The sequence below is a fragment of the Sesamum indicum genome, linkage group LG16 (genome assembly GCF_000512975.1).
Source record: "Sesamum indicum cultivar Zhongzhi No. 13 linkage group LG16, S_indicum_v1.0, whole genome shotgun sequence".
Classification (NCBI taxonomy): domain Eukaryota; kingdom Viridiplantae; phylum Streptophyta; class Magnoliopsida; order Lamiales; family Pedaliaceae; genus Sesamum; species Sesamum indicum.
In genome coordinates, this window is record NC_026160.1 from 1,920,917 (window position 1) to 1,941,286 (window position 20,370).

At 32.4% G+C, this 20,370-nt stretch overlaps 3 protein-coding genes across 3 annotated transcripts in view; 2 read left to right on the forward strand and 1 right to left on the reverse strand.

The window, feature by feature from the left end:
* Nucleotides 1-1,199, forward strand: part of LOC105178554 (protein TPX2) — a 4,850-nt gene extending 3,651 nt beyond the window's left edge. Inside the window, 5 exon segments of the mRNA XM_011102049.2 lie at nt 1-243; nt 347-455; nt 534-593; nt 701-795; nt 886-1,199. The exon segment at nt 1-243 is cut by the window's left edge and continues 8 nt beyond it. Coding sequence (XP_011100351.1) covers nt 1-243; nt 347-455; nt 534-593; nt 701-795; nt 886-1,009 — 631 coding nt within the window. The 3' untranslated portion in view covers nt 1,010-1,199.
* Nucleotides 3,021-10,927, forward strand: LOC105178555 (mitotic checkpoint serine/threonine-protein kinase BUB1). Its single transcript, XM_011102050.2, has 15 exons — nt 3,021-3,195; nt 3,293-3,443; nt 3,779-3,936; nt 4,040-4,130; nt 4,585-4,695; nt 4,786-4,873; nt 6,180-6,283; nt 6,380-6,451; nt 6,527-6,616; nt 6,696-6,853; nt 9,345-9,405; nt 9,494-9,628; nt 9,725-9,846; nt 10,005-10,220; nt 10,595-10,927. Exons 1-14 carry the CDS (start codon nt 3,113-3,115, stop codon nt 10,192-10,194), a joined length of 1,614 nt encoding a protein of 537 aa, XP_011100352.1. The 5' UTR covers nt 3,021-3,112; the 3' UTR covers nt 10,195-10,220; nt 10,595-10,927.
* On the reverse strand, nt 13,245-15,770 carry LOC105178556 (squamosa promoter-binding protein 1-like). Its single transcript, XM_011102051.2, has 2 exons — nt 15,091-15,770; nt 13,245-13,695 (listed from the first exon to the last, which is right to left on the reverse strand). The coding sequence occupies exons 1-2, from the start codon at nt 15,450-15,452 to the stop codon at nt 13,506-13,508; spliced, it is 552 nt and encodes a 183-aa protein (XP_011100353.1). The 5' UTR covers nt 15,453-15,770; the 3' UTR covers nt 13,245-13,505.

Below are 20,370 nucleotides of genomic sequence, written 5' to 3' on the forward strand. Positions count from 1 at the left end.
TCTATATCTGTTCTCTTTATCACATTTCATTTCTTATATCTTACTGGTATTTTACATACAACTCTCTCTTGAGCAGATTCCACCGAAGCCGGAACCAAAGCCATGCACGAAACCAGAACCCTTTCAATTGGAAAGTCTGATGCGGCATGAAGAGGAGATGCAGAGAGAAATGGAAGAAAGGAGAAGAAGGGAGATGGAAGAAGCTCAGATGAGAATATTTAAGGCTCAGCCTATCTTGAAAGAGTATGGCCCTGTGACATAACAATCAATCATACAGTTCTGTTTTTGGGTTCCATTGAAGTTATATTTATCGACTTGGATATAACTTGTAATATGTTGGTATCAGGGACCCTATTCCAGTCCCGGATAAAGTACGCAGGCCATTGACAGAAGTACAGGAATTCAATCTAAACGTCGACCACCGAGCTGTCGACAGAGCAGAATTTGACAAGAAGGTAACTTCGTTTCTCCTAATTTTATTTGCTCATTTTGAACTTGTGTGGTTCAAAATTCTTAAAAGAGTTGTTTCCCAGATTAAGGAGAAAGAAATGATTTACAAGAGATACAGAGAAGAGGCAGAATCAGCAAGAATGGTAAGTACATAAACTATACACACTTTATAACCTTAGAAAGTTATTTATATATAATCAAGAAACATAATTTGATACGGCTACTATCTTTAATTTCTTGTGGTGAGAAGATGGAGGAGGAGAAGGCTTTGAAACAGCTGCGAAGGACGTTGGTTCCTCATGCAAGACCAGTTCCTAATTTCGATCATCCCTTCTTACCACAGAAGTATGTTTCCTAAACAGCAAATTCACCTGTTTCATTAGTCTTTTTACATCTGTTTCCTCCGATACCATACATTTTTTGGGTATTCAACAGGTCTGCCAAAGAAGCTACAAAAGCCAAGTCCCCAAAACTGCTTGTAACTCGTAGAAAAGAGAAGCGAAGGCTGGTCTGTCCAGCGGCAACTGCTCCTAGTACAGCCGCCTCTCATATGAGGTGATTGCCTCCCCACCATTGGTGGTGGTGTATCGTTCAAGTACTCTTGAACATTTCGGATCAGCTCGAGTTGTGTGTTCCTTTTACCCTTAATCTGTTGTTTTATAGAAACAATTTGATATTGTTAGCTAACTTTGTAATGCAAATATGAAGCAGTTGAAGGCTATATATATATGTAACATGTAGTTGCTTTATGGTTGGAAACCTGTCCAAAGTCTAAATTCTGAGTAAAAGGAATAAACCGTAGTTCTGTCATCCAAAGCTAATTACGATCATGGATCAATTATTTAAAACGAAGGGCAAATTACAACACACCCCTTTCAAGTTAGGTACAAATTGCACAAATTACAAGTACTCTCTTCTTACAAATTGATATATGATTCATTTTGTTTGTTACAACCAACTTTCTTAAGATTTGGCATAATTATAAATACCTCCTTATTATTCAAAAAATTAGAAATACATCCTGATTTTAACGGTAGTCTAACAGTTAACCCAATCTATTAGCTTTCGATCCATTTCTTATGGTGAATTGACCAAAATACTCTTATAAATTAAAAATTATAATTTTATTTATTTTTTTATAGTAAGTGGATAATTTTTTAAAATTCTTTCATTCATCACATTCAATTTATTTTATAATTTTTAATTTTTTTTAGAAAAAAATAAAAGATACAGTTAGGGCAAAGTTGACAATTTTTTCTGCTGTAGAATGTTCTATTTTTCTGCAGTAGAAAAACTTAATTTTTGTGAGAGTTGTGAGAAGGGTGATGAGTGGAGTGAGCTGAACCGATGAGTTGAATTGTACTTGTGAATATATATACAGACATATATATATATGCTTTTATATTTTTATGTATTAAACAATTGATTTGAGATAAATCATTTGCCTAATGTTTGGATTTATTTTCTGAGTGTTTTGTTGTATTTTGTGGAGATAGAGAGAGAGAAACAAAGATAAATAAGTGTGTGTTAGAGATAGTATGTATGTTTGGATTTGTTTTTGAAGATAATTTAAAATAAGTATTGTATGTTTAATGTTGTGTTTTGGGAGACAAAAATTACTATTCATTGTCAAATCACTGTCAAATCATGTCTTTTTTATATATTTTTATGTATATGTATGTGTATATATATATATATGTATGTATTTATGCTAAAAAGTTTAAAAGACCTAGATAAGGTGTTTTTGAATGATGGCAAACATTGGGTATGTTTTGACTCGTCCCGGAGATAACTTGAAAATGAAAACAAACATAGTGTTGGTTTTTGAAATTCAGATAGGATTCGTTTGATGAGATATGTGAGAAAATTTTAAGCATATATATGCTTTTTATATACAAGTTATAAATGTTAGTTTTATGAATTATTATATCTATATTTCGAATTTGTCTATCACAAGTAACTAGAGAAAATTTTATTTTTATGTTTGTTTGTCATCATTACACTATGTTTGTTTTTATTTTCAAGTTATTTTCGAGACAAGTCAAAACATACCCAATGTTTGTCATCATTCAAAAACACCTTATTTAGGTGTTTTTAAATGTTTTAATATAAATACATACATATATATATACACACACATATACATAAATATATATAAAAAATACATGATTTGACAGTGATTTGACAATAAATAGTAATTTTTGTATCCTAAAACACAATATTAAACATATAATACTTATTTTAAATTATTTTCAAAAATAAATTCAAACATACATACTATCTATAACACACACTTATTTATCTTTATTTTTGTCTCTCTATCTCCACAAAATACAACAAAACACTCAGAAAATGAATCCAAACATATGTTATTGTTTCATGCCCCCTTTCACTTCCCCATCCTATTTGACTTCCTTTTTATTTTCACTTGAATAAAACGAATCCTAAATAACTCAAATATATTTTTATTTGTGCACAAAAATATATACAAAATTAAAAATAGACATTTCCTCCATAAAGTTGAAAAATGAAAATGAAACTATAAACAAAGAAAAGAAAAATAAATTTTGAATACACTTTCCCGCCGCTTTCAGATTTCAAAAAATCAAGACATAGTTTCTACTTCTCTTTCCGTTCTCACAGAGAAAGAACTGAGACATCCATGGCCGTCGTTTCGAGGAATCCGGAGGACATGTCCAAACCTTCCTTCTCCGCTGCTGATGATCCTCTCCTACCTTGGCTGCGGTAGCTCTTCTACTTCAATTACTTGCATACAGTTTCGAATTCTTTGCAAGAAATAAATTTTCCTTTTACTTAAATGTTTCGAGTTCTACAAATTCAGATCCATTCACAAGGCACTGCTAAGTCAAGATTCAAGCCAGCTGAACAATTCCACTGACTTCGACTTGCTCGTATCAAATTGTATTAACAACTTCAAGTCCGATCCGCGGTACCGAGACGACGTCAGATATCTGAAGATTTGGTTCCTCTATGTAATGTTTACTCCTCTTGATGGACCTCTATTATTTTGAGCGTACATTCCAATTCGTGGTTATGTGATTGTGTTTCTGAATTTATTTTTAAAAAGATTATGGTGTTCATTTGAATTCACGTTTTCACTGATGGTTTTCTGGAATGGGTTTTGTTCCCTATCGAATTTATATTCTAATTTTGTTAATTCGTGGTAATGTCTTTTTTCCTTTGTAATTATGATGAACTTACGTTGTCATTGTCAGTTTGCAGATTCGGATTCACATTTTAGCTCGCGTTGTTGTGGATGTGTTTTTATCTTTTTTAATGAAATTTGTGTTTTCCTATACAACATCAGATGGATGGTAGTTCCGATTATGAAAGGATTTTCAGAGAAATGGAGGAGCGCAGAATTTGTATACACAAAGCTCTGCTTTATGAATCATTTGCCTTGTTTTTGGAAGCAAAAGGCAGGTTGATTGATGCTTGTATGATTTATCACCTTGGCATCTCAAGGTTCTTGAACTTCTCTTAATGTTGACACATTTTCCTGTATTTCTGATATTAAGTTGACTTCTTTCTTAATCATCATGAAAATATGGGTGTTCTTTAATTTCAGAAATGCTGAGCCACTGGGGAGACTGAAGAAAGCACAGGTGCTTTTTCTTGAGAGAATGTCCGAAACAGTAATTAATGAATCATTTCAAAAGGTATGCCTGAACTTTTCTTTTGTTAATCTGGTGATAGGTTCTACATATGACCTATCAGGGATACTGCCTTCCTTTTTATATAAATGGTTATCAACTATGAGACACTTTAACTGTCCCGCCCGATAAACTTCTTTGAGACATTTGTGCTACCAGTTGTCATCGCGTGTTTCCTTATTTTGGGATGGTCGTGTGTAACTTTTCCGCTTTTCTCGACGAATAACCCTCCTTTGTCTTTTTTTTAGAGGTAAACAAAAAATATTTGTGTCTTTGCCTATTATATGAAATGGAAAGAAATTACAATGCCACTGGCGCCCATGATTCCCTTGAGTATCATTTAACTAAACCAGTTGCAATTGGTTTTACACATTTCTTCCTTTGGACATTACTTTTGCAACAATGTTCAAATCTATTCAAACATCAATATGATCCAGGTTGCGTTCCACCTATTGTACAGATAAAGAATGGCGTTTCTGCAGAGAGTGGTGAAAAATTTGTTAACCCGTGGTCTGTTGCAACCCTCAAAAACTTACTGCAGAAGATGAATTCTCAAGTTGTACATTATGAGGTGAGTCATTTTGGTGATTAGTTTCTATAAATTTGATTTGGAATTTTGTGCTTAATTCCTAAGATAGAAAAGCTGCACATACATTTTCAGGGATACCATCCAAGTAACAGAGCGTATCCTGGAAAGGTCGCATTATCCTCCTTGCTGAAATCAGCTAGGAATAAAACCATTGATATAGGTAACTCAATCATGTTTACACCCATACGCACTAACAATGCCATAAGCACATTTAATCATAGCAGTTTTCACTAGCTACTGCCTGCTGTGAATGGCTAACCTATACTAAGCTACACATGAAAGTAATGCGCATGTAAAATAATACTGAAAGGCTAATAATTTGCCTGTTATCCAAGGTCATGTTACTTATACTATCATCTAGCTCATTTGATCAAGGAACTGGACAGCCTTTTATCAAGAGTCGGTCTTTCTGCAGTAGTGAATAAATAATATGATCATTCAGTTCAATCTTCAATTGGCAATAAAGCATTTAATATACCTCTGTATACTATACAACAATCGGGCTCGACTGAGGTTTCTATGTCAGTGAATAAAGAGTTACTGGATATTTCCAAATTTCCATTCTTTTCCAACAATCAGTAACACATGTGAATTGAAATAAACAAATGACATGTCATATTCATAAATTCATGTAGACATGTATAAGCAAACCAATATCATTGATATTGTGCATCTAGTGATAATTGTTCTAGACGTTTTTCATACTCTTCTAGTTGCAATTAGCTTTTTTGTGAAGGACATTGATAATTTAGACCATTTAGTTATTAAGAGAATAGCTGCTGCTGTTGCTGCTTACACCTTTTTTTGTATATTTGAAAACCATATGTTCTTTAGGTATGGGTCAGGGGTAGAATTAACCAGTTTAGCATCTTAAATGACCAGAGTACCGGGAGGCACCTGGGTACCAGAATTATAAAAAAGGAGCTACCTAGGAGCAAGTAAATGGTGGCTACTACTACCTCACTTAGGAGGCCTGACCCTATCTGTTCAGCGAGCTTTGCATATCACATGTTTTATGAGCTTTGAGCCATATTACTTAGAGGTAATATCTTGAGGATAAATCAGAGTCTAGAAGAAATTAAACTCTTAATACTTCTATTAGAGGCCACAGTAACTAAAAAATGATGAGTGTCAAATAACTACCTTTTGCCCTTCCTTTGAACACCTTAGTTCAACCGTCAGATTCAATTAAATAAAACTGCCTGATTTGTGGATAAAGGATAACTGAAAAACCTGCTCTCTAGCAATCTCTTAGTCTTTTTTCTGATCACATCTACACGACTTTAATCACCATTGGTAAGATAAGAAAAGCCACATTCTATTTCAAGTTATAATGACATGGACCATAAGCAACACTAGCAAAATGCTAAGTGCAGGGTTCATTTTCATCTGTAACTACACTATTTCTTTCTATGTACCCTTTCGGAAGTTGATTTCAGTCTGGTTTCAATTCATGATATCTAAAGGTGGAGAGAAGTATCAGATCAAAGGCTGTGCAGGTCAGGGTGGATTTGCTCAAGTGTTCAAAGCATATGTGAACAGCAATCCTGATGATGTTGTTGCCCTTAAGGTAATTATATTTTGCGACTGCAGTAATCCTAGTTGGATTCAGTATTAGAAGATATTATTCTATTGAAATTCGATTGTCAACCTCCCAATCTGGCAGATACAGAAGCCACCCTTTCCTTGGGAATTTTACATGTACCGTCAACTTGACATGCGGATTCCAGAAAAGGAAGTATGTGAATATTGCAACATCTGTTACAACTGTGATACATAAAGCTCTAGCTCATAAAATTCATTTGTTTTTCAGAGGAAGAGTTTTGGTTTTGCTCACAGATTGCATCTCTATTCGGACTACAGTGTGCTGGTCTCCGATTATTTAGCTCATGGAACACTTCAGGTTCACTTCTAATTATTTGATCGATTTTCAAATTAAAAATGCCCTCCCTTGTGCTCAGTTGATATTAAATATTGTGTAGGATGCCATAAATTCTAATGTGGTCATCGGTGGGTCCATGGAAGAAGTACTATGTATTTATTACACCATAGAGATGCTTCAAATTCTTGAAACTCTGCATGAAGCTGCAATTATCCATGGTGATTTCAAACCTGATAATTTGCTGATTCGGTATTCCAGGTAATTAATGTTATCGAATGGCCAACTGGAGCCCATTTGTCATTTATGAATAAAAGTAGAACTCCTGAACCTGGGTGAAGTTTGCTGAATAATGCCTTTTGCCTGATTCATTTGGTTATCTTTTTAGGGACAATTACACTGCATTTCACGAGGTTTAGCGTAGTTATGCGTAATTTTTTTGTGATTTGGAAAATTACATCTAGTATCGTTTGCTACTGTTTAATAAATAAGTTTTATTTATTAGTCAAAATCCATCAGATTTACTGATATTAACAAAACAATCAGAAAAAAAAATCTATATTTACCAATGATTGATTTATTACTGATTTATTGCAGGTCGAATAAATTTTTTTATGATCAAATTATCCTCATACGTTTTCATGCGTTAATGCATGTAAGGAGTATCTTCACCGTTATAAGCTTAGTTTAGTCGAAAAATTTTTTGTGTGACCTGTAATAAGTTGGTAATAAATTAATCGAGGGAAATATTAATTTTCACTCAAATTTTTTGGTAATATTACCAATCCAGTGAAATTTTGACTAACGGAGGAACTTATTTGTTAAATAAAAGCATATTTCAGGAATGTTAGATATAATTTCCCAAACTACAAAAGATTTGTATGTAATTATATTAATTATCTTTTCTTTATGAGATTTACTAGCGTTATTTTTATTGGGGAGCATTTTGTCAATAGGTACTCAAATAAAATTCTTCTGGATGCCTTTAACCTTTCTTCTTCCCAGATAACACTAGCTCAAAGATGTCTAATTATCAGGGATGATAAAAGAAATTAAAACCGCCCATAATCGCCAGTATCAAATGAATTGAACCGTTTTGTATGATCTTTTTTTTTCTTAGATCAAAATTCTAAATTTAAAGTACAATTGTGCTGTACTATTGGCTTGGTTTTAATTTAATTTTTTTTTAAAAAATAGAATGGCACCTCTAATATAATTAAATTTTCAAATTATACATAATAATTTTATAAAATAATTAATTTTTTAGAATTTTATATTCAAATTATATAAGCCCAAAATCTATATATTATCAAAAATACATATTACAGAGTTCATTTTTATGAAATTTATATTTGGACTTTATACAAAAAAAAATATTTAATATTTTAAGCCCATTCAAATTTTAAGACCATTTGATGATTGTCTTAGTTTTTCATCCATTTTTCTCAATATTTTTCTCCCCCTTTTCCTCTTCTCTCTTTTCCCTCTTACTGCCAGCTTTGTTCTTTTTTTTTCTGCTTTTTATCACTGTTCTCTCTAAAATTGATTCTTAACCTTTGTTGGATTAAGTGTTTCCTTGTGGGATTATTATATATATTTTTGTATTTTAATTACTTAAAGTTGTGAAGAGTGATGGTGATTTATGATGCATAATGTTGGTCTTTCTTGCTTACTACATACAAACACTTGTTTTATTTTTTAATTTTTGTTAGTCTCAACGTCTTATTTTTGTTATAAATATTAAAATTGCCAAATATCAAAAAATTCACAAATTTGATTTTAATTTTAAAAATGACAATTTAAAAAATTATTTTATTAAAACCACTAATAATAATTTGATTTGGAAATAATTTTAAAAATATGGAAACGGCACTGTGACTAACCTACTATTATCCAGCTTTTTAACTCCTGCAATTTGACTGTTCTCATTAAACTACTAGTGACTAGGCTGGTACATTGCTCAATATTTTGCGTTAACTACAAGTGAAAGTTGCAATACAACAAGTTAATGAAGTTCCTCAACCTGAAATCTTCAGAAAAATAAAAAAATAAAAGAAAGGAAGGAAGAAATCTTCCGATGAGTATCACGTGTCATATGTGGAATAATGTGCAAAATTCTTGCTATAATATTGGTCGTTTTTACCACTAAAATATTTCCAAATCCTTACTATTGTGGAAATAATTGGTCTTGATGTTCAGTGCCAGAAAAGAGAGTAAGGCTTTTTTTCGTTTGAACTTAGTTGCTTCTTTGCTTTTATCATTTCCCAAATGCATATATTACTAGCTTAAGGCTGTATTATGTCTTCCAGAAAAGAGCTTTAGGTAGCTACACATTCTGCCTTATGTCATCTTGTTGTTTCAAAGAGACAAACTTAAGGAAATTCCAAGAATTTGAACTACTATGGGTGCAATGGGAAAACTTTGTGAACTACACTACTGGGTATGATATGCCCGAGGCACGTATGCAGAAATTTCTTTCAAGAAGTTATGATCTGAAAATATCATAAGTGCACTTTCCAGTCTATCACATGGACAGCTTCAACTATTACCTATTAATATGTTTGTGATTCAAGGGTTAGGGATGTGTTCTGAATCATTAGACTTGTCTGGGCATGCATTCTACTCCAAAGCCTGTTTACTCGAAGGATAGTAAATATGGTTCCTGTAATATCCAATGTTCATATAAGCCGGAAGTTCCAGATGATTCGAGTAGCTCAAGTCTTATGCTGTAGCTATTACTATGTGATAACAGGGATGATCCAACAGAAAATGAAAAAGAAATCCGCCAGCGAACAGGACCTTGGCGTGATCAGGTAATTTATTTAATGTCTTAGGCATCAAGCATACCAAACTAACATTGGTACATTGTCAAGTATCATGATTCATGGTTCTATAATTCAGGGGCTATGCCTTGTCGACTGGGGAAGAGGAATAGATCTGAGTCTCTTTCCCAGAAACACCAAATTCATGGGAGACTGTCGAACTTCTGGCTTTCGTTGTATCGAGATGCAAGAAAATAAGCCTTGGACATTTCAGGTAGCTTAGGTCTTGACATAATTAAGCTTTTCTAAGGATCTGGATTCATACGACACATATTTCATAATTATTTTTTACATTTTGCCGGTATGTTAGGTGGACATGTATGGGCTGTGTGTTATAGTTCATATGATGCTTCATAATTCCTACATGGAGATTGAAAAAAGAGCATCTCCTGACGGAACCTACATTTACCAGCCCAAATCACATTACAAGCGGTTAGTACTTCCTCTTCAATACATTTTATTAACTCCATTGCAGAACTGTATCACCATTTTTCCCATTGGTTTCCCAATCTCCAGACATCTTAAGGGTACCGCTATGAATATCATATCCTGTAATTGTGAATCCGTCTTGTTTATCGTCTTATATTCAGATATTGGAATGTTGATCTTTGGAAAACTTTGTTCGCAAAGTTACTTAACGTTGATCCGGGTGAAGATCACAAGAAGTTGTTGCAGTCTCTGAGGGAATCGTTCCAGGGGTACATGTGCTCTGATCCAAAGCTGATCAAAAAGCTGAAGCAATTATTGGTGAAACAAAAAACATCCTTATGTTCAGCTTAGTCCATCAGTATCGTTTAGAATGACTGGTACGTCTTTTATGTTGCAATTATTATTTAGGCATGATTACATTGACATAAGTTGAGGCTGAACTCTTTTGTAATATGTTTAAACCTCATCTGGTGCTTAAAGCTAACTTATCATAGATAAGATATGATGATCTGAGGAACTCTTTTGCAATATGTTTAAACCTCATCTGGTGCTAAAGCTAACTTATCATAGATAAGATATGATGATATGAGGAACTCTTTTGTAATATGTAACTTTTTTAAATCTTATAATTTATTGTTTTATCTTTTAATCTCATGTCTTTTGTCGTTATTCATTATCCTTGAATCAAGTTATATAAGATAGGCTTCTCATTAATAATTTTTGGTTCTCATTTATTTTGTTCTTGTTGCAGTGTACAGGCTATGATGGGAGAGCCACATTGGAATGTTTTATAGGACTTGGTGTTGCAAGAAAAGTTGAGGAAAGTGGGCATGCAGCTGAAACCATAAGCTGCTGAGCAAACATGTATCAGAAAACTAAGACCAATTATCTTGGAATGGGGTTTGGTTTAAAGTATTTGAAAGTATAGAAGTTTAAATCCTCAATAACAAGATCTCACGAGCAGTTCACGCACACACTACTTCAACAAATAAAAAATATTAATATACATTTATTAAGGGTGTGAAGGGTTTAGACCCATGGATTCAATCCAACTCAATTAGTTTTGGTTGGATTGGATTAGTTATAAATTAAGTACGTGCTTTAAACTAAAAAAGTTTGTTCCTAATACCATTACTAAAATAATTTTTATATATGTGTTTCTAAATAAGATTGATCGTTTTTAAAACTGTTTCATTTAAAAAAATTATTTTTTTGACAAATTTAATATTAGGAATAGTTTTCATAGAGTTACAATTTTCGTCTCAAATAGGAATGGTTTTGCTTGAATTGTTTTTAAAATTTTGTAACATCATTTGTAAGGATGATTTTCAATCATTCCAAAAATCGCTTCAAATAAGTTTGGTGTTCTGCAAACCGTTCCAAAGAAAAAAAGGTTGTTTCTAAATTTGTTCCAAATCCCGCTTTTTTTTTATAGTGTATGTCTATAGCTTTGAATTGTCTTTTGGATCTTTCTTAGATTATGAGAGATTTTTAAGGTATTTGACTTGAGTTTTTTCCAATCAGTTTCTCTTGTCATAATTTTAAGAGTTATATTGTTTGAGGAATTTACCTAATCCAGCTTTGTTGCCATTCTACCATGGATCTTGATGGATTATAGGCGTTTCACTACATTTTTTGGTAGTGCTCGTTGGACATGGAAATTCTGCACCAGTTTCTCTTCTTTCGGAATAAGTCTCCAATCTATTTTTTTTTTGGTCTTGTGTCTAGCATCTTGAGAAATTTCATGAAGGAATTACTTTTCCATATTCCCAAAGTGTGAAAATATTCTCTATTTCCATTATAAGTTGAATGTTCATTCAGTTGCATATTTTAAAAAGTGATTAAAACCGCCAGTCTTAAATTTAAAGGACCAAAAATGCCACCCCCTTAGTTACAAGATCAATTTTGCAATTTTTTTTCTCCAAATAATCGTAATAAATAGTTATTAATTACGACCATGCAATGTTGTTGATCGTGACTTTTGCAGTGGTGGCTATAACATTTTTCATAGTTAAAAGCATGACAAATATTTTTATCACACCTCTTATCTACGGAAAATAATTTTTTTATATTGAAAAAACTACATTATGTTTGGATTTGTGTTTTAGTTGTTTTGTTTTTGTGTTTTGGAAATAGAGAGAGAAAAATAGAGATAAGTGAGTGTGTGTTGAAAATAGATGATATGTTTGGATTTGTGTTTTGGAAAAATTTAAAATATTTTAAAATAAGTGATGTAGGTTTGATATTGGGGTTTGGGAGACAAAAATTACTGTTCATTGTCAAATCATATATTTTTATATATATTTTATATATAAATATGTATATATATAAATATTTTATGTTTAATGTTGTACTTTTGGGAGACAAAAATTACTGTTTACTGTCACATCATGTCTGTTTTATATTATGTATATATATAAATGTGTATATATATATTATATATAGAAAGTTGAAAAACAGAAAAATACGCAGATAAGGTGTAAAAACACAAAAACAAACATTGAATGTGTTTTATCTTGTTTCGGGAAATGCGAAAACACAAAACCAAACAAACCCCTAGATTTTTGTATCGATTTTATTTAACCGTGGTTGATAATAGTAATTTACTATGATTTAGCCATAGCCATTAATATTCTGACAAACAGTATATTTTTTTTCCTAGTGGAACAAAGATGGTATGAATTTGCTAAAATGACCAAAAAAATGCAAATGCACATGACTAGTTAATTTGGTGCACTTTTCCTGTCATTTTAGCAAAATGACTTTTGTGTTCAATATGCAATTTTTTTTAAAAATTATACTATAAAATTGTTAAAAAAGATTTGTATAGGACTAAAATTTCCACCAAGTAGGAGTAAAATTACAATTTTGCAAGGTGGATTCATTTTGGTGAGAGATGGTAGTAGAGGTGTTCAATTCGATTAACCGAACCATATCAATTTTTCGGTTAACAAAAAACAGAACCGAACTAATCGGTTCGGTTCGGTTATAACCGAATATGTTTTTGATTAATTTGGTTTGGTTAATAACTGAATTATTGAATTCATAAGAAAACAAAAAGAATTCGTCAGTTAATTAATTTAATAGTTTTTATTTTTATATTTTAAATTAAAAATAAATAAAAATCAAATTATATTATTATAATATAAATACAAATTATATTTATATATATTAATATATTTTTAAAATTATAATATATCACATATATATATTTTTTAAATTTTGTTTATTCGTCGATACAGTTAACCAACTTAACCAAATAGTACTGACCGATTGTACTGATTTTTTAAAACAAAATAACCAAAAACCAAATAAAATTTTTTATTTGATTTTCGGTACGAACCAAAAATTTGATTCGACGGATTAATCGAAATTTAAAGACCCCTAAATGGTAGTATTTGTTTTATCGAAAATGAAGTAGATAAGCATAAGGATTGGGAGCTACACAATGCTGGATTTTGACACCAGCTAGAGCTAGTAGCCTGGTGCTGAATAGATATTGCTACTAAATTTTCCTTCAGCATATATATTGCCGACGGGGATGACAGAAGAGAGGGAGCTAGCATTTGATTGGAGCCATGATCTTAATTATCTGACAAGGGTATTTGTACGTAGTTCGAATTTTCTTGGACAGTGATCTCAATCCTTCCCGGCCCCTATCATCAAACATGTCCGCAAAAGATATCTTTCAACTGGCCACTGCCTGGAGTGTTGCCGCCCTTAATCCGGCTGCCGGTAGAGCCTTCCGCTTGAGTATTTTCTGTGGGGTTTTTCCTCCTCCTCTCATTGTGGCCAGCCAAACGCCTCCGGCAGCTCCTCTTGGCTTCGTCAAACTCCGACAGCTCATGAAATCTGCAGGTCAAGTCATAATAATCTATGAAAAACTGAGAATGTAATGATCCAAATTGATGAGTTATTCAACAAAGCATGGCGAGAAGAAAGGTGAAATTCAGGCATTTAGTAGAACAAGCAGCATCGCTTTTCTCATCAGAAAGAAGTCGCAGTAAATTTACATGCAAATGTGACTGGATTTATGAACTTGAACATTATATTACTTGACAAAGATCATGGGCCAACACCAATGAAGACAAGCAGCCCTCCTTGACTAATATTTACACTTCAATATTCTCACTTGAGTCATGAACTAGTTTTTGACAAAATTCCATGAAAAAATGTATATCTCAAGAGCATACCGCATTCAGTTTTCTTCTTCACACACAGATACATGAGCAGAATCTTCATGCAGCTGAACATATATGGGATAGTCATTAAGCACAGGTTGAGTTTATCTTGGTTTGATTTTATTTTTTTAGTTATGTAATTATAACTATTTTTTCATTTTGGCCCTGTAACATACTAGGGTAGCTTGCAATTTAGTCCTACATGCTTTTCAATTTTGTGTTTCGGGATAAAATTGGTTGGAATATTCAAAGTTGGCTAGAAAATGATGAAAAGTGGCACTTTCCAATCAACTTTGAAAATTCCGACCAATTTTAACCTGAAATCGTAAAAATTAAAAGCATATATATATAAGACTAAATTGCTACTTATAGGACAAAAATATCAAAAAGACCATAATTACAGCACAAAAAATACATTTAAACTGAACTATCTTACCAAATGCTAATAGTTACTAAGATTACATCAAAATGCACAAACTCCTCCCACCTCTTGCATTGCAAATATACTCTCTGAGCAGATATTAGTGTAATGTATTTCAAGGAATATTTATATAAACTTTTATCATTAAATAGGAAGTGTACCTATAAGTAAACTACAAATTAAAAGAGTGTATAAAAAATACAAAAAATATTTGTATATTTAAACGTAACCTTGAGGGGCGTCAATAATTTACGCCTACGTACTAATTAAAAGAAAGAGTCAAACCCATAGAAAATGATCATAGGTATCATAATTAGAAGCTGCACTAGTCATCAATTGGACTAATCCTAAACTATAAAAGGGAATAGAACAGTCAGAAGAATTTTTTATTAGGGCAAAGCTGGGGGACCCAAGATTTTAATGAAAGACTCAAGAAATCAAACATTAGTCAACTAAAACAACTATTGTACATATATATATGACCATTTATGATATGGATGACAAACTCAAAACTGATACAAAAAGCAAGGAAACAATGAACAAAACCAAATCAAATCCACGTTAAACCAAAAATAGTACTAAAACTGACGGTGCAAATTTCTTGATAAGTTCTGACTGAAAAAGGATTAGAAAGAATGCTGGAACCTGCTGCATTGCTGGCAAAACCTCTGCCGGATTCCGGCCACAACCACCACCTGAGCCTTGGCGTGGTGCTCGCAGACCTTGTGCAGCCGGTGGTAAGTCTTTGCTTCACTCAGATCAGCGGAGCACTTCTCAGCCTGGCAGCTCTTGGTTGAAATTGCACCACTACCGCCGCCACCAGCAGATCCTTTTCTCGTGGAGGAGCCGCCGGTCGCGCCCCTCTTCCTCTTATCATCCTGATCAGCTGCACCACCTCCTCCCATGATCAACTCATCATCTTCCGACTCTGCGGCACCATCTTTCTTCATCTTTCCCTTCATGGGCTTAGGCTTGAGTCCACTAATTCTATAAATATTGGCTTCCATGACAAGTGATCAAACGATGGAGGACTTGAAGAGTATGTTTGGTGGTGGGGTAATGGGAATTTTGCTAGGAAAGGTGGAAAGCTGGAGAGGGATGTGTGAGGACCACAATCTCCATTCTTTTTTGTGTTTATAGTTTGTATCTACATGTGTATGTATGTATGGGCCGGGATGAGGAATTTCAAGAACAAGTATATGTCTTTCTTCATGTGTATGTGGGGAAGCTACGTAGTGAGTGTGTGGAAGAAGATCACATCAACGACAATGACTTGGGATTGTAATCCATGTAACCATGGCTTAGTTTTAATGTTAGTAATCCCTTTGTTTTTGTTCTATATAACTAATGAAATAAGGGGAAATCAAAATTTTCGTCCTATAAATTTGATCTGAATTTATTTTGATTTTTGATCTTTGACAATATTATATTTAATCTATTTATCAATTTTGCGTAGATTTAATCCTTTAGCCTAATTTATGACTCTTTTGCCCATTTGATGATAAAGGTTAATAGTCCATCCTAATGCTTTAAGTGTAATATAACAATATTTCTTCAATAAATGTAGACTCTTATACCATTCTAGGCGAACATTAGCTACGAGATGCAAATGAATTGATATATATGAACTAAAATCACTCTTGAAAAGCGGTGTAGGGGTAAAACTGTCAGAAATTTGATCAAAGCACTAAAATTAAGTCATTTTGAAATTTATCAGACTAAAACTAAAACGGGTAAATTTAAAGGATTAAAATTAATAGCAGACAAACTTAAAGGACTAAATAAATAATTTTTCCATGAAATAATTTAGTTGACGTGAGTATATTTTATGAAGGTCTTATCAAGATCTTCTCATAGAATATTTTTACAATTTTCAGACAAGCTTTGGACTTGTTTATAACTTTTATTTACAACCCGATCTTGGTGCATTCAAAATCCTAATATGTATGGACTCACCGTGATTAATTAATTATTTTAGTATCTGTGGTTCACATAAAATCATACATTTCAGAGAAATCTATAAATGACAGCCCCTCCATACAACAGGTATAATTTTTTTCTGCCTTATATTTTTACGACCTTCCTTATTAGTTCTTTTAAGAGAAATAGTATTGTCTTGTAATTTAGGGTCTTTTAACTTGGTCCGATAATTTTCAAAAAGTAGCACTTTTGGTCCTTGTTATGACACATTTCCGTTAGATATTTAACACAAACGACCGTCAAAGTTATGGAGCCAAATGTGATAATTCCGTAACCAATAAAAACAAAAGTATATAAGCCTTAACAACAATTTTTTAAGCACTTGTGCATTTCTCATTAAAATATCAATCTAATGAACTACAAAATTGGATTGTGCGATCTTGATTCTGCTACAATCCCTCGACGTCGTATATTAGAAGTGTGTTCTTTACAGAAAGCATTTGGTTCTATATGCCACTGCATTATGATGTCACAGCTTCACATCATCGTATGCTTGTTAGGGCATGTAATAAACTTATAAGTTCTTTTTTGGTTTAATACGATTTATTTCTTATAATATTATAAATGATTAAAACATAATTTACTATTTTATGTTTTTTAATATGAAAAAATTTACTTCTTTATACTTAAAAAATATGAGGTAAATTGCTATTTTTTTAAAAAAAAATAATTTGCTCATTTATAATATCACAAAAGAATTGCTTGTATTTTTTCCGTTGTCTTTTATTGCCTGCAATCTATGCACTGAGTGTCGAACTTCATTCATTAAGCTGTATATTTTGGCTTCTTCATTGATTGAATCATCTCCCATACCTTGGCTTGCAATATCCTTAAATAAGAACTTCTGAAAAATAAGGTATGCTCAATTACAGTTCGCGGACGTAATGCAATTTACCTCATATGATATTATAAATAAATAATTTATCCTTCTATGATTAAAAAAAAAATTATTAACATTTACACCTTTACGCTTTTTAAAATAAAACAATCTACCTCCTCATCTAAGTAGGCAAATTGCTTCATTTTAAAAAACGCATAAAAAATGCAGGAGGGTAAATTGCTGCATTTTGAAAAATACAATGAGATAAATTGCTATATATTTTTTTTCATATAGGGGTAATTTGCTCATTTACAATATTATAGGGGGATTGCTTGCATTTTTGTTTTTCTACGGTTTGAATATGATAAATTAAATAGAATTTGAGATATACTAAATTTCCTAGTTAAATCACCCTTTTCTCCTTAATTTCTCATGATTTAGATGATATGTTGGTTTATAGTGGAGTCACAGAGTTAACCATATGATCTGAATCCGAATTAGGTTAAATTCTTTAAAATCTAGAATCAGATCCAAAATCTTTTCAGAAAGGCTCAATTATAATTCTCTGATTTTTAAGTTAATAAGATCATATGAAAGTTAAGTTTGTAAAGATATCATACGTAGCAAAAATTGTAATTGGAACATGAAAGAAGTGCATTTATAATTTTTTTTTTGTCATAATAATAAATTTTATAATTTAATAGTAACTATTAATTTGTAAAATTTGTTATTAGCAAGAAGGTTGTGTATAACAATAATTAGTAATATATATAGTGATGATCTAGTGATATTGAATAATTATATGTTTATTATATTGCATTGCCGCTAAGTTGCTACATATGTGTTACTAATTATCCAAAGTGACAACTTTATGCATAATTCTTGTCGCTAATAATTGTACAGTAACAAGATCAAACGTGTTGTCAGTTAATATATATTTTCATTACCAACTTTAAAATTAACACTTAATATTTTGCGGACTAAACATTTTTTTTCTCCTGTAATTAGGCCTTTTCTTGTTTTCGTCTTTAACTTTTTAGGGTAGTATTTTAGTCTTGTACTCTTGTATACTTTTTAATTTTCACAACATCAATCCCTTTTTTTTTTTACCATAATTCACCTCCATCGGTGAAAAGGGTGAACACAGGTAAAAGAACGACTAAAATTATGAAAATTAAGCAGATGCAGAACGAAAATGCTACTCTAGAAAGCTGAAAGACCAAAAAAATCCAATAGGAACAATAGCCCTGATGTTTAAAGGTCATGTATATATGCACATGTATTTTCTCAGTAAAAATTTGACAGAAAAAAAAGGATTAAAATCACGAAAATTGAAAAAATAAACGACTAAAATGCTAGTCCAAAAAATAAAAAAAACATAAAAGCATCAAATAATCTATATTACACGACAAAAGAAATGCTTAATTCATATTTCTTATACTGTAAAAAAAAAAAAAAAAAAAACCATATAGCAAGATTTCAACAAAACCTCCTAACATCTAGCACGAGAGCATCAAGAATTCATTCACAAATAAAAGTGACAAAAAGAAAGAAAGAAAATAAAATAAAAAAGCAAAGTAGAATCAAAGTTAGCTAATGCCCCGTGAGTGGGGACTGGGTGGCCCCCTACACATAGTTAAATAAAGAGGAAAATGTTAGGTTTGCACAATTCATAAGAAGACCGGACCCTTTAGTATACTGCATGGGACGATCCTGTTGTGTAGGTCCTGATTTCGTGGGCAATATCAAGACCAGTTCCCATCACTTGCACTCTACTGATTGGTCTGGTCTGAACCAATTTCCATATACTTTCTTGAATTTTCATGTGTTGGTCAATCAAAGATCGAAACGTGGTTGAGTTCACTTCCATCAGATGCAGTGGGAAAATTGTTGTTTGTGTCCTTTTAGAGGGGGACGGTACGATTCTCATTACAGTGGTGGGGATGGGAATAGCACTGAGTGGCAGATGAAGCCAACCAATTTGGGGTTCTCCCGTGTACCATGTGATGCTGAAATCAAGTCTATTGGGGTCCAACAACTGTACCGCCAGAGAGTACAAAGCTTTGGTGAAAGCATATTTGTGCACAGTGCTTGTTTAGTTTGCTATTGTATACATGGAATTGGGATTATGGTTCAAAGTCGCAGTATAGGCGGTAATATCGGTGGTTGTTGTTATATATCGGTTGCGGCATATCGGAATATTATTGGGCGGTACGAAATAAATGTGTTATGCAATGATTAGAAAATTCTCAAAGTTAGTAAGAAAAAGATAACAACACATCACAAATTACTATATAATATTACAAACCAAAAGTTTTATAATATAATTATTTTGATAAAATTAATTATAGAAATGCTTAAGATATACATACATAATCGAAAGAAAATGGATTGCCAGTGGAGTTCAAAGTTATTTGAAAATCTAGTGAGAAAAGATTGTCATTTTTCTTCCAGAAAAGTTCAAATTTATTGGTTCTTGGGGGACAATGTGTAATATGTGTTTGTTGTCTTCTGTTCTCTTTAGTATAATCATCAATTAGAAGTAAGTTAGAAGTTACAGTATAGCTTCATTCGGGAATACTAGTGAGGCTAAAACCTTGAAAATATATCCATGGGAGCATTACAGCTGGTTTGGTTCTTGAATTTTATGATCTCCTTTGTGTTGTCATGGAAGAAGTTGTAAGAAGGGCCTTTGATTCCTTGAGACACCATTATGCTTCGAAAATAGAATGGAGTCCACCATAACTTGTAAAGAATGATGGTTAAAGGCAACAATAATAGAAGGAAAACATACACTACACTAATGGTTCACCTCTCTAACTTGAATATCATCGATAACATCAGATATTATCGAATACGGGCGATAATATTGGATATTGTCGAAGATATCATGTCATCTCTGATGATATAGGATATCGGATGTTTTTATCGGCCGACATTCGATACTTTGACTCATGACTGGGATCGGGGTTTGAGTTCGAAATTATGTTAAGTTCTTGAGGTCTTCTAAGTTCTGAATCAGGTCCAAAGTTTTCAAAGTATCCTGCAACACAAGTTTGCAAGAACAATATAGGATAGGTTCTAATTATAGTTGTTTGATGTTTAAGTCAGCAAAACTATATGTT

Excerpts from the sequence above, each read along its gene's own strand:
- LOC105178555 (XM_011102050.2), top strand. The coding sequence starts at position 3,113 with ATGGCCGTCGTTTCGAGGAATCCGGAGGACATGTCCAAACCTTCCTTC. Across the intron at positions 3,937-4,039 it reads TATCACCTTGGCATCTCAAG|AAATGCTGAGCCACTGGGGA; the intron begins GTTCTTGAACTT and ends CTTTAATTTCAG. Across the intron at positions 6,854-9,344 it reads TTGCTGATTCGGTATTCCAG|GGATGATCCAACAGAAAATG; the intron begins GTAATTAATGTT and ends ATGTGATAACAG.
- LOC105178556 (XM_011102051.2), bottom strand. The coding sequence starts at position 15,452 with ATGGAAGCCAATATTTATAGAATTAGTGGACTCAAGCCTAAGCCCATG. Across the intron at positions 13,696-15,090 it reads TTTTGCCAGCAATGCAGCAG|ATTTCATGAGCTGTCGGAGT; the intron begins GTTCCAGCATTC and ends CTTGACCTGCAG.